Source organism: Lepidochelys kempii, chromosome 2 (assembly GCF_965140285.1).
Source record: "Lepidochelys kempii isolate rLepKem1 chromosome 2, rLepKem1.hap1, whole genome shotgun sequence".
Taxonomy (NCBI): Eukaryota; Metazoa; Chordata; order Testudines; family Cheloniidae; genus Lepidochelys; species Lepidochelys kempii.
Genome location: NC_136381.1, coordinates 138965509 through 138982565, shown reverse-complemented (window position 1 = coordinate 138982565; position 17057 = coordinate 138965509). Strand labels below are relative to the sequence as shown.

General features: G+C 45.6%; 1 protein-coding gene across 6 annotated transcripts in view; it reads right to left on the bottom strand.

The window, feature by feature from the left end:
• DNAH5 (dynein axonemal heavy chain 5) overlaps positions 1–17057 on the bottom strand; it is a 307171-nt gene that overhangs the window by 20936 nt on the left and 269178 nt on the right. For all 6 annotated transcript variants that reach the window (XM_073332323.2, XM_078851640.1, XM_078851639.1 and 3 more), the window contains 4 exons: positions 15792–15995; positions 15007–15222; positions 11888–12100; positions 6221–6373 (listed from right to left, as the gene is read on the bottom strand). In XM_073332323.2, coding sequence (XP_073188424.2) covers positions 6221–6373; positions 11888–12100; positions 15007–15222; positions 15792–15995 — 786 coding nt within the window. The remainder of the gene's footprint in view (positions 1–6220; positions 6374–11887; positions 12101–15006; positions 15223–15791; positions 15996–17057) is intronic.

The window sequence follows — 17057 nt, the reverse complement described above, 5'->3', positions numbered from 1 at the left end:
GTCAGTGGTTCAAACGGGGGCCCCGTGAGATGAGACAACACCATGTTTACGTCCCAGTGTGGGACCAGGGGTCTAGAGTACGGAAAAAGATGGTCCAAACCCTAAAAGAACCAGCCAGTCATAGCACAGAAAAATACCGTGTGCCCTTGCATCGGAGGATGGAAGGCCGATATGGCTGCCAGGTGTACCTTGACTGACAAGGGCGCCAAGCCCTGGGCCCTCAGGTGCAGGAGGTAATCAAGGATAATCTGGAGTGGGGCAGCCACTGGGGAGACACCCTGGTCCACCGCCCACCTAGAGAACCGGAACCACTTCGCCAAATAAGCGCAGCGAGTGGAGGGCCATCTACTTTCAAGGAGGATGCGCTGAACCTGTTCTGAGCACATCCTTTCCTCTCCGCCTAACCACTGAGCAGCCTCAACGTGAGGTGAAGCGCCACGAGGCTGGGATGGAGGAGGCAGCCCTGGTCCTGAGAGAGCAGGTCTGGGCGGAGTGGCAACGGCCACGGCGGAACTACCGCCAGGCCCGTGACAGTCCCATATCAGTGCTGTCTGGGCCACGCCGGGGCAATCAGGAGGACCCAGGCCTTGTCTGTCTACCTTCTCCAGGACCCTGCTGATTAGAGGGAATGGGGGGAAAGGCGTAGAGAAGCTGGCCCTACTAGGACAGGAGAAAGGCATAGGAGATAGCGCCCCTTCCCAGACCCCCCCGGAGCAGAACCAGGGGCATCGCTGGTTCTGCCGAGTCTTGAATAGGTCAACCTGGGGAGTTCCCCATCTTTGCAAGAGCTGGTGGGTCAATTCCAAGTGGAGGGACCACTCGTGTTGCAAGGAAAAGTCCCTGCTCAAGCAATCCATCCTCTCATTCCAGGAGGTAGGTGGAAAGCCTTCAGGTGGATGTTGTGGGCTATACAGAAGTCCCACAGCCTGAGGGCTTTGTGGCAGAGGATCGGGCCCCACCTTGCCTGTTGATATAGAACATTGAGGCTGTGTTGTCCGTGAGGACCCTGACTACCTTACCCTCCAGGTGCGAGCAAAAGGCCATGCACACCAGCCGCACCGCCCTGAGCTTCTTGATGTTTATATGTAGGGTCGGGTCTTGAGCTGACCACAGAACTTGGATCTGAGAGTTCCCCACATAGGACCCCCAATCCAGGTCCGATGCATCGGACACCAGCTTCAACGACAGGGCCCTGGCCCTGAATAGGACTCCTTGGAGCATGTTGTTTGGGGCGGACCACCATGGTAGGGAGGTGATCACAGAGTCCGGCATGGTGAGGACCTTGTCCATCCTGTCCATGGCCTGACAGAACTTTGAGGCCAACCAGAGCTGGAGGGGTGTCATCCTGAGTCTGGCATGACGGACCACGTATATGCATGCCAACTTGTGACCCAAGAGTTGCAGAAAAACTCTGCCTGTTGTCACCGGGAACCTTGTAACCAAGTCGATGAGACCTTTCAGGATCTCGAATCTGTCTGGCGGGAGAGAGGCCCTGGCTGACACTGCGTCCAGGAGCGCCCCGATAAACTCTATGCGTTGGACCGGGACTAATGTGGAGTTGGTGTTGTTTACCAACAGGCCCAAGGCGGTGCACATGGACAGGAGGAGCGCCATGTGATCCCTCACCTGTGACTAGGAGGTGCTCTTGACAAGCCAATCGTCCATATAGGGAAATATCTGGACCCCCTCGCCATCCAAGGTAGGCCGCTATCACCGACATGCATTTTGTAAACACCCTGGGGACTGTGGACAGACAAAATGGGAGGACCGTGAATTGGTAATGATTCTGTCCCATCACGAAACAGAGGAAGCGCCTGTGCCCCTCAAATATGTGGATGTGGAAGTACGTGTCCTGTAGATCGAGGGCAGTCCCTGGGATCCAGGGAGGGGATAATGGAGGCCAGGGAGACAGTGCGGAACTTGAGTTTCACCATGTACTGGTTCAGACCTTGCAGATCCAGGATGGGCCTAAGCCCCGCTTTGGCCTTTGGGATAAGGAAATAATGGGAGTAATACCTCTTGCCCATGAACTCCTCAGGCACTGCCTCTATCACTCCTAGTTCTAGGAGGCCCCCCACCTTCTGCTCGAGCAAAGCTTCGTGCGAGGGGTCCCCGAAGAGAGACGGGGTGGGGGTGGTTGGGCGGGGAGGAAGTAAACTGGAGGGTGTAACCCCAGGAGATGGCGTTGAGAACTCATCGGTCCGAGGTTAGCTGCGACCATTCCGGGAGGAAAGCACACAACCGGTTGGAGAAGGGTAGCTTTATAGGGGGTGGATCCCTGGTGAGGATTGGCGGGGTGCCCATGAGCGTCCTGTCAAAAATGCCTTTTCCCCACCTGCTTGCCCTTGGACGACCCAGGCTGGGGGACAGGCCGAGACTGCCTTTGAGGGCATCTCTTATAGTCCCGCTGCTTCTTATGGGCAGCCTCACACTTCGGGAGGGTGGCCTGGGCAGGAGTCTGCTGCGGCTTGAACTTAGGTTTTGCCGGAGCCAGGACATAGAGGCCCAGAGTCTGGAGGGTCATGCGAGAGTCTTTCATGCCATGCAGCCTTGTATCTGTTTCCTCCGCAAACAGAGCCTTCCCATCGAATGGGAGATCCTGCATGGAGGACTGTGCCTCGCTGGACAGCCCAGAGAGCAGGAGCCATGACGCCCATCTCACGGACACCGTGGAGGCCATTTATCATGCAGCCATGTCTGCAGCATCCGACGCTGCCCTAGCGGCTACTGTCCCTTCCTCCACTAGTGCCCTGAATTCCTTCCTATTGCGCTCCTGGGGGGAGTCCTCAAACTTGGGCAGGGAGCGCCACAGATTGAATTCGTACCGGTCCAGGAGAGCTTGATGATTTGCCACTCGTAACTGGAAGCTCAAAGATGAATAAATGTTCCTTCCGAAGGAGTCCAGTCTCCGAGAGTCTTTGTTCTTTGGGGTCGGGGCTGGCTGATTCTGCCATTCCCTGTGGTTGACCGACTCAACCATCAGAGAGTTGGGCGCTGCGTGGGTATACAGGTACTCATGCCCTTTAGTGGGTACAAAGTACTTGCGTTCCGCCTTTTTAGGGGCCAACGAGGCCAGTGTTTGCCACAGGGCATTTGAAATCTTAGCCACCACTTCATGGAGAGGCAAGACCACCCTACCCAGGGCTGATGGGGACAACATGTTAAATAGGGAGTCTGAGGGCTCCTCCATCTCCTCTGCTTGGAGGTGGAGGCTTGCTCCCACCCTCTTTAAGACTTCTTGGTGGGCCCTGAAGGCCTCCTGCAGGGCAGAGGGGGGCGGGCTGCAATCACCTTCTCCGGGCGGGGCGAGGAGGCCGGTGCAGTGCTCTGGGTATCAGCCAGCACTGGAGGGTCCACCACCTGGTTGGACTCCGGGCATGGTGCTGAGGATGTACGTCCCACCGACTCCTTTCTCGGGGGTCTGGAGAGGGAGGCCGACGGTGCTTCCGAAGCTCCGGCCACAGAACGAGCTCCCACCAGGGGCTTTGCTGGAGGCCACGGTGCCCGCTGGTACCATTGGGCTGGCCACGACACTCGGTGCTACTGCACCTGCTGTGGCAACAGCGGGACTGGCTGTTCGGGTTGGCTGGCCTGACCCATCGAAGGACGGCTGTCAATGGAGACTGGGCTGGTGTAAGATCTGCTGCTGTCTCTGGACCGGGAGGAGTGGCGGTGCCGGGATCTACTACAGCCATGGGACCGCGATCTCAATGTGGAGGACCGGTACCAACCGTAACAGCTGCTCCGCGAATGGCCTCGATGGGCAGACCCGTGACAGCGAGAAGCTGGCGATTGACGCCTGGGGCTGCAATGTCTTGGTGGAGACTTGGAGCGGGAGTCTGAGCGGGAAAGGCATCAACGACTGTGCCATGACCCACTGCAGTACCCCCTCCAAGACAAGGACTGTTGGTGATACCCGCCGCGGGCCTGTCGATATTCGCTCCTTGAGGACGAGCGGTGATCCACATGGACTCTGCCCTGAGCGGTGGTGGTCGCTGGGCGGTGAATGGCATCGGGAACATTCCCTCGAGCGAGACCAGTACCGGGCCGGAGGCGACTGTGGAGATCCCAATGGCTTGCCTCTGGAGCGTGGGGCCGACATGGACACAACATCCCACGCTGCTTGGAGGGCTTCAGGCGTGGATGGCATCTGGACATCTGGAGCAGCCTGTTCAGAAGGGGCCGGGCTACTCCATTGCATACCGACGCCATGGTGCCAGGTACTGGTTCGGAACGGCGTCCTGGAGTCGGATGGCCTGGAGTCTAATGTCCCTTTCTCTTTTGGTCCGAGGCTTAAACGACTTGCAAATCTTGCACCTTTCACTGATATTGGTTTCTCCCAAACAGCGCAAACAGTCTGCATGCGGGTCACTTCTTGACAGAGAACAACTACAAGAGCCGCATGACTTAAACCCCGGGGTGCGGGGCATGCCCCAGTTTGGGCTCACTGACTAACTAAATTAACTGAATAGCTAACTAACTACAGGTACTAACACTGAATAACCGAACAGTTCTGGAGACAAGCTACAGCAAAGCTGGAGCAGAGCAGTTCTGACACACCTTCGCTGGCTGCAAGAAGAAACTGAGGGTGGGGGGAGTGCGCAGCTCCCCTTATACCACGCCAGGCAGGCAACACTCTAGGGGTTGCCGGGGGTGCTCCCCCACTACGGGTATTGCTAGGGGAAAGTCTTCACGTGCACGTGGCGAGCACACACTCCTATTGTGGAATACACATGAGCAATCGCTCGAAGCAGAAATGGTAGTGACTTAGGACACTTATTGCTTATTCAAAGCAACTATGATTTATTTATTCAAAGGAACATTACAAGTAGAGAGACAAGGATTAAAATAACAAAAGACTACATGCATATGGTCTTACCTCAGTTTGGCCTCCACTTACCCCTGATGCCACAACATCAGGGGTCTGTGGTCCAGTCTGTTTCTCTGCAGATCCTCTGACCTACCTCTCCTCCAAGTTTAAGCATTTCAAACTTTTTTTGTTTGATTCTCCCTGCCTAAAAGGTCCTGGGATTTCCAACTAAAGATTCCCCATACCCCCAGCTATCCAAACCCTAATTCCACATTCCAAGAGGTATGCTTCAATGGAATTAATATCTCCACTGAGTAACTGAGTATGGCTGTCTACACCCAGTAGCTTTTAGGTTCCTACAATCCAAAGCTAGCTCAAACTGATTTAACTTCCAGGCAACCCTTTAGCCAGAAACACAATAACCACCATGTTCACAGATTGCACATATCTCTTCCATACAGACAATTTCACATTCTTCACTGAGAGCAGCTGCTCTGCTTCAACTCCTGACCTCCAGGTGTGACAAAGAGGACCAACTTCATTTTTTCTGGAAACACTCCAGATGGGCTAAGCACTGAAGAGGACAGAGAACAAGGGCTAGACTCTGGGCAGACCTTGTGTGAGAGTGAGAAAGAACAAAAGGGTGCAAGGATTTCCTACCCTTTGCACCCTCACAGAGGGGCTGTTCAGAACCCAAGTGAAGAACATAGGGTCTCCACCACAGTTGCCAACTTTCATGCAGTAAATAAGCACCCTGACTTTCACAATAAGCCAGAAATCAAGCTAATCCCATTTCAAAACAAGGCAAAAACAAGACAATCCCTAAGAACCCCAACACTCTATGTGACTAGATCCCTCTGGCATGCAGTCTGGGACTGTGGTGGGCCTGCTGTGCACCCCGACTCTCTCCCCACTCTTGCCCCTGCTTGCCCCTCCTTGCCAGGAGCCGATCAAAAAAAAGAAGCAACAAGCCAAACAAGCTACAAGCCAAAAACTAGCCAACAAGCAACTCACAAGCCAATTAAGCCAAAAACAAGCCCAATTTCCGTGTTTTTTTCATGGGTTTGCCATGTCTGATCTCTACTCCCTCCTAGTGACCCTCCAAGGCAGCCCTTGGCATGAAGATGAAGTAGAAGTAGAAGAGTAGAAGTAAAGTGCACCATACTCAAGGGTAACATGGCAGGTATGACTGCTAAGATAGCAAAAATTTGTCCTGGAGATTTCAGCTGTCCCTTAGCTCCCCTTCTAACATGTCCAATGTAGTCAAAGGCAGAATCTAACCCTAAGAGGGAAAAGGAGTTCAATACACAAAAGAAAATATTCCCTCTCACACACACTCAGCCTTCCCATGCAAGCTATAATAAAGGAGGAATATTATTGAAAGGGTAATAGAAAAATAAAACTATTCACCTGTCTCATTGCAGTCAAAAATCCTTGAGGGTTAAAGAACCCTGTCATCCAGAAGCAGTTTGGTCGGCCCTCAAATATCCAGCAGTAAAACTGATGGTTTCTTTCCAGAAGTTCAGTAAACCAGAAACCTAGAGTGCTGGAAGCCCAAGACCCCTAGAAACAGGTATAAAAGAGGTGTTTTTTAGGGGAGGGAGATGTTTAGAACTTTCAACATTTTGTAATCACAGCAATGCAAATTAATTTATCATATCAATGAAAATATCCCAAAGTATTAGGGACATATTATTACACGACTATTGAAATGTTAAATTTGGAATTACCAATCTCAGGGTGAAATTCTGGCCCTACTAAAGACAATGACACAAATCCAATTGACTTCAGTAGGGCCAGAATTTCTCCCTATAGCCATTATTATAGACAGGATTACTAGCAACACCTGTTGCTATGGTGGTCAGACATTTCCCATTGAAGACAACATTTCAGTTGATTAAAACTTTATCAAACTAACTGTTTGGGACGAAAGTTTCCATGCTGAGTGTCTCTCTCAGGCTGAATGTTTTTCTTTGAACTTTCAGTCAAAATGGATTGTCTGTTCTGAGACCTAGTCTAGGGATTTTTTTATTTTATTTTTTACTTATGTTAAAATTCTGTCACCTCTTTTTGAACAATAGTAACATACCCATTCTTCGGAACAAGGTCTTGAAATTTGGCAGGTGGGTGGACCTCATGTAAGGTATGTGCTTTCTGCAGTCCCCAGGAAAATCTGCCCAAATTCGGCCAAGTTATATGCCCTTAAAAAATGCAGTTCCCCTGAAAGCACCACAGAGTACAGGAGCACCTCCAAGTCCCAGAGTAGAGGAAAAAGCCTACCTCAGTTTCTCTTGACCACCCTCTGGTTCCAGCACATGATGCCAGAAGCCCAATCACCTTTCTAGGTAACAGCCTTCTCTTGTTGCTAGTTAGTCCAGTATCTCAAAGGGTAGCAGTCTGTGTTGCAATGATTAAATCTTACTTTTCCAACCCTGCTGATGGTGGTTGTTGTATATAAAATAATTTGCCTTTATCTTTTTAATAAAAGTATCTAGGAAATTACATACAAACAAATAGTATTTAGGTTGCAAAGCAAACAACTCAAAAGTTATTAAATGCCAGTAATAATTGGTGCCAAATTAACCTCAGTTCGACCCCTTCCACATTTAAAACAATACCTAACAAGTGCTTTTTATCCATAGATGTCAAAGCACTGCATTTTTCTATAAAGCTGTCTACAAATCAGACACTCATTAAGCTGCTTTCATGTCACTTACAGAATTGACAATTGTCTTGGGCACTAAAAGACTGAATTTTCAGACTTAAAAAGGCTCTGTCTCAATAAAATCTTATGCAGTGATAATACATAGTATTTGAATAGCATTTTCCATCTTCAAAGATCTATACCAAATACCTCCATAGCAGAGATAGATGAAGATGAGGCAGAGAAGCTAAGTTATTTAACAGAGGGAGCCAGCGTCAGGCTGGGATTAGAACTCAGTCTCTGCTTTTCCATTTTATGCTCAGACTACTCCACAGAAAATTTAAAGATGGAATCATAATGCATTAAGTTAATTCCACAATCACGTCTGTTTTTTCCACAGGTACTCTGCCCCTTTCAGTGTCCAGGATGGATGTGCACAATGAGGAATGAATAAGATTTCACGGGCAACCTTAGTTCTGGCACTTACTGAGTGTTTGGCTTTGCCACCTAAGTAACATGCATTTAGCATAGTTTTTTAACATAACATATTAAGGAGGCTTGGCTTCTTGCTTATGTTTTTGAGGCCTCTGAGGTACTTTGGAATTATTCACTATGTGCATTTTGTTGACAGTCACACCAAAGCACCAACAGCAATGATAAAAAGATATATTTCACTGTAACATAGCTGGAACATAAGGGCTGAGGTAGCCTGAGTTACCTGTTCTGAACTTCGGAATAATCCTTCAAAGTTGGGGCATGAGTTTTCTTATAATGGGATTAATCACCTTTGTGATGGGAAAGGATACTGACCTATATCAGCGATTCCCGCCAAATTGAAATACTGCCAAATACAAATGACACTTTTTCAAACATATAAACACCAGCTCACTTGCATTTCAGAATGTATTGCAATGTTGTAGAAATAGGAGCATTTGTTTAAAATAGTGAATGGTTTAGAGAAGGTAAATCAGTACTCCTTTGACTCTCGTAATATATGAACAAGAAGATAGTAAATGAAACTGAAAGCAAGTAGCTAACAATGATAAAAGGAAATAACTTTCTATGCAATGCATAACTTGTGGAACTCACTACTACTATCAGTGAGTTATTTTCAAGTCAATCTTTAGACATTATGAATAATGCTCATATGGATTGAAATCCAGGTCTAAATAGCATTAGTCAAGTCCAGCTGTTGAGAGCTCACTGTGACTGTGTTCACAAGTAGTATTTTTTCTTGGTCTCCCTTTGAGCCAATAGACATCAGCCTAATAGAACCTGAAAGTATCTGCATTCATCCATATCTGCATCAATACCACACAGGCATGTTTTGATTAAGTTAATTCCAGATCAGCTTCTATCACCACAGCACTACAGGACAATGGGTAACATTTACATCAAGAGCAATACATTCTGAAATGCAAGTGAGCTGGTGTTTATATGTTTGAAAAAGTGTCATTTGTATTTGGCAGTATGTCAATTTAGCAGGAATCGCTGATATAGGTCAGTATCCTTTCCCATCACAAAGGTGATTAAGCCCATTATAAGAAAACACATGCCCCCAACTTTGAAGGATTATTCCAAAGTTCAGGACAGGTAACTCAGGCTACCTCAGCCCTTATGTTCCAGCTATGTCACAGTGAAATATATCTTTTTATCATTGCTGTTGGTGCTTTGGTGTGACTGTCAACAAAATACACATAGTGAATAATTCCAAAGGACCTCAGAGGCCTCAAAAACATAAGCAAGAAGCTGCTATTGCTATCTTTTGGGAGGGGGAGGGGGAATTTAAGGATAATCCCTGTCTTCAATAGATTGGCATCAGTTTGAATTATAAAAACACTGAAAATGGTTAAGTTCCAGAACAGCAAGCTCAAGGACACACTGTGCAACAACATGAGTATCATCTTGGCTTCATGCGATTATCCTTAGGGTTGGCTGAAATCTTGTGGAAGCTGGTAGACATAACTGCCACCCTTCATCCAGGATAAATTTTGGAAAGCTATTAAATTCCTTTCTGGAAAGAGACAGCTGAAACAATAGAAACCATCACCTAAACAAAAGTCATATGCAAGGCTGGTCAGGAACCTGAGCTATATGGATGGAGGGGTTTCACTGGGAGCTCAATATATTGTTACTGAGTACAGTAACTCCCCACTTAAAGTCATCCCAGTTAATGTTGTTTCATTGTTATGTTGCTGATCAGTTAGGGAACATGCTCGTTTAAAGTTGCCCAGTGCTCCTTTATAACGTCGTTTGGCAGCTGCCTGCTTTGTCCACTGCTTGCAGGAAGAGCAGCCCGTTGGAGCCAGCTGGTAGGGGCTTGGATCCAGGGTGGACCAGCAGCCCCTTATCAGCTCCCCTAAATTCTCTGTGTAACAGCTGCTCAGTTCAGCTGCCAGTTCAGCTGTCCTCCAGCCACTGATGTGTGCTGCTCCTGCCCTCTGCCTTGGAGCTGCTCCCCGGAGCCTCCTGCTTGCTGTGCAGGGGGGCAGGAGAGGGGTGCTAATCTCAGGGTGTCCCCTGCCCCCTCCCACTCCTGCCCCCCACTCCTGTACCCCATTTCCACAGAGCAGGGGCGGGGGACATGACAAGGCTCAGGATGGAGGGAGCTTGCTGGCAACAGCTGCTGTCTCAACTTGCTGATCTACTTAAAAAGGACTGTACTTAGAGTGGGGTCAGTGTACTTAAAGGGGCAATGCGCGTCTCTCTCTCACACACATGGTGTGTGTCTCTGTCTCTCTCTGCCATGCTGTCTCCCCTCCCTCCATTTGTAGTACCTTGTAGTGTGTGAGGCTACATTAATAACAGTATGTTAACCCTTGAGGGGCTCAGCCAAGTGCTAGTTCATCATTTAGCATTAAGGCATCGCCTGGGAAATATCCCACCCTCTGACTCCACCACTTCAACCAAGCTTCACAATCAGCATTGCAGTGTACAGTATTCAACTGTTTGTTTAAAACTTATACTGTGTGTGTATATATATGTTGCAATGATAATATATATATAGTCTTTTGTCTGGCAAAAAAAAATTTCCCTACAACCTAACCCCCCCATTTACACTAATTCTTATGGGGAAATTGGATTCACTTAACATTGTTTCGCTTAAAGTAGCATTTTTCAGGAACATAACTACAACGTTAAGCGAGGAGTTACTGTATTGTTTGGTGGAGGTGTGTGTGACAGAGAGGAACAAAAACACCATGGAAAAATACATGAAAGGCAGCAAGGAAACCCCAGAGACAGCTGAAGAAGCACTTGCAGCATGATCCTGAGAAAAGCTCAGAGCACTTCTGGATAGAGTGCTGACTGGAATGAGGCTTACTACTTTGAGTCTCACAAAGAATTCAGCATCATTAATAACCTAATAGTAGTAGTGAGTTCCACAAGTTATGCATTGCATAGAAAGTTATTTCCTTTTATCACTGTTAGCTATTGGCTTATACTATGTATATGTGTGTATGTATATATAAAATATAGTCTTTTGTCTGGCAAAAAAGAAACTGTCTCCTGTTTTGTTCCTACTGTTATCAAGGAAACATGAGTATATCTACATTCTCTGTAAATAAACAAAACTGCATCAATGAAATGCCTGACTCCAATATCCATTTTTGGTCCCCACTGAAACAACTCTCAAGACCCAAATATTACCTAATCACCTGGATCAAAATACAATGAGCTGTTCACATGCTGTGCAGGCAAATTATCTGCTGTATCACCTAATTTTAGGCAAGCTAATCAGCTATTTGCCCAGATATCATTTGTACTTGCCCTGGGTTTCTAGACAATAAGATAAAAAGGGGACACACTGATTTTCTTAATGGATCCAGAATTTAAACTCAAATTAACAGATTTACAAATTCTCAGAAAATGCATTCTGTACCCAAAAAGTGCAGTCATGATACATTGTATTTTTCATACCTAAGAGGATTAATATCTGCACTAAGTATAAAATGGAACTCAATCTTACCTGAGATGGCATGGCCAGCCCTTCTACAGTTTACCTAATACTTCAGAAAAAAATATTTCTTCTCTGGCCAACTAGGTATGAGAAGTTTTAGACCAAAAGGAGTTTTCAAAGTAAGTCAGAAAGGGGGCAAAGAAAGGGGGATATATGATCAGATTCTGTCCTATTTTACACCCTGTACAATCCCATAACTCCACTCTTCGGCTGAAAGCTCTCTCTCAAATTTGGTAATGCAGTCACGACCATGACTTCATATTATCACTGAGATCTAGCACTTCATTCTATCACTGAGATCTAGCACTTCAGGGTTATATTTTCAAAAAGGGGTTGAACAAAATACATTAACCCTTTTTAAATTAAAGGATGTTAACATATTGGATATTAATGATGATTAATAATCTGAGTATGTCATTTTTTTAGTCTTTAAAATGCAACATTGACCGAGGACTCTAAGCAGTTTAACACCTGCCTTTTCCCAATGGGCAGGAATTCTTGCATCATACATGCAATCCAAAGCATCCCTCAGATTTTCACTCATGATGATGGTCCCATCAATGGCAAGTTTGAGATCAGTCAGAGTGCTTCGTACTAAGGTGATAACCCTCTGCATTCTGTCTATCTCCTGTCTCAAGAAGATGTTCATAGGCTGGAATGGTCCCATCTTCTGCAGCCTTTCCTTTACCTGTCAAGAGAAAGCCAAACAAAGTAGATATTCACAGAGAAATCAAGAGAAAGTTCACTTTATGGCAAAGTTAGATACCAATATATGGAAAGATCAAATCGTTTTCATTAGATGGTTATAAGTAAGGGTAATCAGGTAGGTAGGTATTGTCACCCCGACCCAAGCAGTAGCAGATTACAAGGCCCTTGTTGGTCAGCTCTCCATTGGAAGAGACATCAGTGATGTGGAGTCCAGGAATATTCCTGACATAATTTATGTACACTCTACCCACCACCCCTGAACTAGAAAGTATCACGGCAACTTGTAGACAATTCCCTCTTTCAGAGATCTTAGCCTGAATACCAATGCCCGGTTCCCAGGGAGCAACTCTGCACCAAAACCTGACTCTAGTTTGAGAACTTAAGGAAAAGCCCAAACGCCACAAAACTCTACCCTTCTACTCTAATAGTATTGTTGTGGGTTGGCTTAAACCGTGGTAAGGTTTGAGCACAGCTTCTGTCTTTCATTCAGGGTAAACGTAAAGAGGCTGAAACAGTAGCATGAACACCCAACACATAGGTACATAGTAGTGCTAAAGTAGAGAGGAAAGAGAGAAGCTGTCAGGAAGCTAAGTAGACCACAACAGAAGCACTGGTAACATGACCCTGGGAGGCAGCTAAGAGAGGAAGCTTGTCGGACACGCATACTGGCTGGAAAGGCAGATTTGGAACAGTGAGCAAAAGAACTGTCTCCTGATTTTTTCCCCACTGTGTTCAGGGAAAGACAACTCAGTGTATCACCTTTGCAAATAAACAATATTGCATCAAAGAAAATACCTGATTCTGTCACTATTTTCTCTGTCTACGGAGAAATAAGGTACAGGGCCACAAAGTTTGACCAGCCACTTGGGTCAAAGGAGATCACACTATTAATCTCATATTCTAATAAAAATAAGTTCTGCATCTTTTCATGATAACTTTGTAGAAGCCAAAATGAGAAATCAGCATGAAGAGTGAAAATGTAATTAATTTTTAAAACTTCATTTTATATCCTCTGTGATGGTGGTTATAACATAGTTAAGGAAAATTGTTTTTAAATGAACCTGATAATGACCTTTCAGGGCAGTGTGCACATCCTGATACGAGTCACCTCCTGAGTCCTAATTTCACCTCCCATTGACGAGGCAGCTTTGAGCACAGCTTCTGTCTTTCATTCAGGGTAAATGTAAAGAAGTGGCTGAAACAGTAGCGTGAACACCCAACACATAGGCACATGGTAGTGCTAAAATAGAAGCTGACTGAAGAACAGCAGGAAGCAGGAAGAACAGCAGCTCTGACAGAGATGAGCTCTCCAATGCCCAACAGAGGAAGTGAAGGTGTTATCAGAGGAAGGGGTGCTGCACTTGTCCACACTGTCCCTTTAAACCCTGCTCAGCCTCTCTAGCCTATTGAGCTGATGATAAGGGTCAAACTTGTGAGATGTCTAGTTTGACATCTCTAGCGTCCTGAGAAAGATTACAAGAGACAAGACTTTGTAAACTCGCTAGCTCAGCAATTTAACCATTGGGGTCTATGTGGCGACACAGGGCTTTTTAAGGTTACTGGGTAAGTACTCCTCCTACCTTGCTGGGATGAGGGTCAGCCCTCTCTGAGGTTACTGGTTGAGCACCTCTAGCTTTTGGGCTTGTGTGAAAGCTTAAAAATGTGTGAATCCTCAGCCTAAGCACTACAAACTTTCCGGGGGGGATAACAAAAGTCTTGTGAGCTGGTGAGCACAAGTCTTGTGAGCTCAAAAGTACTGCTCTGATTGGATATCAAGTCTCAAGCTTCAGAAAAGTTTCCTATCTCAGCTTGTATGGCTTGCTGAGGTAATAGTGCTCAGGCTTCTGTGAGATCATTAGCTCAGAAATTTCAGTGTGCTGAGCTGATGCCAAGACACAGGCCTGTGGGAGGTCACTGGCTCAGCAGTTCAAATTAGAATGGGTGGCTCCTCATTTCTGGAAGGTTTGTCATCATTGGTGCTAATTATTGTGAGATGACACTTGCATCAGACCTGATGGAACACAGCACAAGTAAGATAATGGACAAGGGAATAACTATACTTGAAAAGAGCTGGGCCAAACCCAGCCAATAAGAGCGTGCACACATACACATGTACACTGACTGTGCAGCGTGTGCATCTAGGCACATGCCACTACGGTCCTGTCTGTTCACTCTCCCCTCCTAAATTCTCCATTCTGATTCCCCGGATGCTAGCTAGGGGAGGGTAAGTTAGTGGCAGTGTTTCCTCTGCACAGTGTGAGAAAGTGTCTATTGCAACCATAACTGAAACCAAATTCATCGCAATTGGGCTACTAAGCATAGTTGTTGAGTCAGTAGTTAACTTCCCTGGGTTTGAACCACTGTAGGTAAGATGAAAAGTTCCATGCACACATAAAATATAAATACATATTTCGCTCACTCACACCCACATCCACACCATTGTCAATCCCGTGAGCCATTCACTCCACAGAAACACTATAATGTATGAAAATAAATTACTACACGTATCTGCGGTTTCTATGCTGAACTGCAAGGTAACAAGATTTAGGAATTTTCATTTACAAAGACAGCACAAGTTTTCTCTCACAACGTTACCTAGTTTAGCTGATGAAAACTGCTGATCTCCCTCAGTGTAAATGGAAAATCAACAAGTGGTTTAATTTTTAGCAAATCAATAATGTCCCATCAGTACAATTTTAGCAACTTCACTATGAACATTTACATCCCATTCAGGCTTCCTCAGTGGATATTTTTAAAGCATTTGTCAGTGTAAATGGATTCACAAAAGCTTTTCAAGAAGATTATATGGGACTTTTCTTGGTTTTTTGCACATACATCAGGCAAGACAGAGCAGATGTGATTTCTGACAGGATTTCATAAACTCACTTCAAATGGTGCATAATCATTAGGTAGCTTCTCCAACATATCATCCGCCAATCTAGCTACCACCGCCTCTCTAGTCTCGCCTCGTCCACTGGAACTGTCTTTAGGTTGAATACTGAGGATGGTATCCAACACATCCTTGGCAAGCTTGCTCTGGTAAGTGATATCAGCATTGGGATGCAGCCCAAATACCTCAGGAGTGTCGTAAGCAGGCAGGCTCTAGATGATCAAACACAAAGAATTGTAATTGGAGGTAAAGTTCACAAATACCAGCTGTAAAAAAGCCAGAGGAATAAAAGCAGTTACTATCCTATAAAATAAAAAAAGCTTTATTTTCCTAATTTTGTCATCCTGTGATGCTCAATTAGCAGTCTTCAATGCAAAGAATCCAATGCTTCCTAAAACCTAGTGCAAGCACAAACCCTACTGACTGCAACTACTTAGAATGCAACTTCCCCTTATGCCTGAGTAGTCATTTTCCACTTCAGATTCTCCTAACATCTCCTGTGAGGAAGTGCCAAGAGCCTGGACTCCTATTCTCTATTTCTCCTTTGATAATGGTCTCTCTAGACGGTACTTCTCTGAAGGGACTTAAAAGGAAAAATAAAGTGTAGAACTACTGGAACAGCGCGATCACTCCTTCATTAGCAGACATTGAGGCAAGTTTGCCGACAGGAGAAAAATCTGCTTAGACTAAAACTAAAGGAAGATGCTGAAGGGTAGAAAGAACTTGGATGACTGTTTATTAGTCTTGTTTTCATTTGGTAAGAGCTTGGTCGTGTACAAACCTGTATGTACTGAAGGTACTGATCCACTGTGGTACATTTGGGAATGCTGTATCCTTTGTAAAAGCAGAAGTCTTGACTGAACATGTTTTCACTGAACCAGACCTTAGCAAATGTGTTCAGCAGTCTTTTGTCATAGTCATCAGTCACTCGGCCTCCATACTGGATCTCACCTACCATGTAACGAACAGTATTCCAGGAGATGCCCTAAAACAACATGCAAACATTAATTGTGGCTAAACCTCCCTGAATTTCATGCAGAGCTCTGTTGACATCTTTGTGTGTCTGTATACATACAGTATTGTATATAGGCCCAGATCATCTAACCCTCTTGAGGGCAAAAGTCACTTTACACTACCCTTGTGTTCCCCTGCTTGAGGCCAGCTCAATCCTCACGCAATTTACAGCGGCTTAAGTAACAAGGGGCTGTTTTGGCAGCTGGGATACCTGTGTCACAGCTTCACTCCAACCATGCCATTTACAATGGAAGTGGCAATGAGCTTTGCCAGAGAGGCAGCTATGGTTCACTCCACTGTTTTGGATTCTCCCATCCAGAGACATCTTCAGGAGGCTAGGTAAGCCAGCTTTACAGTCCCTTTTTGCTGCCAGAGTGTCACAGGAAGGCCACAGAAACCTGGAATAGCTGGTCAGTTGTAATATGCTTTCTGCTTAGGTCAACTAAACAAAATCCACCACTGTTGCAGTGCAGCAATAATTAGGATTGTTTTTATAGACTCCTAACTCCTCTGATATCCCACTGTATTTGGTTTTTAGGCAGGGGATATATTGGGGCTCAGAAAATTCATCTGCACCTTTAACTTTCACTAAATTAGTACCATCAAATTTCAAATAACATTTTCCTAAATTTGATACTCTCCTCATAGATGCACATGTACAGCTTGCCATCCAACCCATTCCCCAAAATTGGGGCGTGCATGGATACTGCTTTATGTGAAGCACTGACTTATGAAGATAACGTCAAAAAGCAAGTGCTAATGCCATTAAATCAGACATAATTGAACTATATTATTAAAACATTTGTTATAAAACGGAACATTATTCCGAAATACAAAAAACAACTTTTAGCCATTTAACACTATCTCACAGTAGCCTGGATCTCTTATTGCTGCTGCTAAAGTCTGGTCCTTTTTTCTTGAAAACAAAACAAGTCAAGCACGTGCAAAAGGGAAGAGAAAAAGAATAGCAAAATAAAGCAGTTTCTATATTTGGTGTTGACTCTCACTTGCAACCTCAATGCTGGAAAAACAC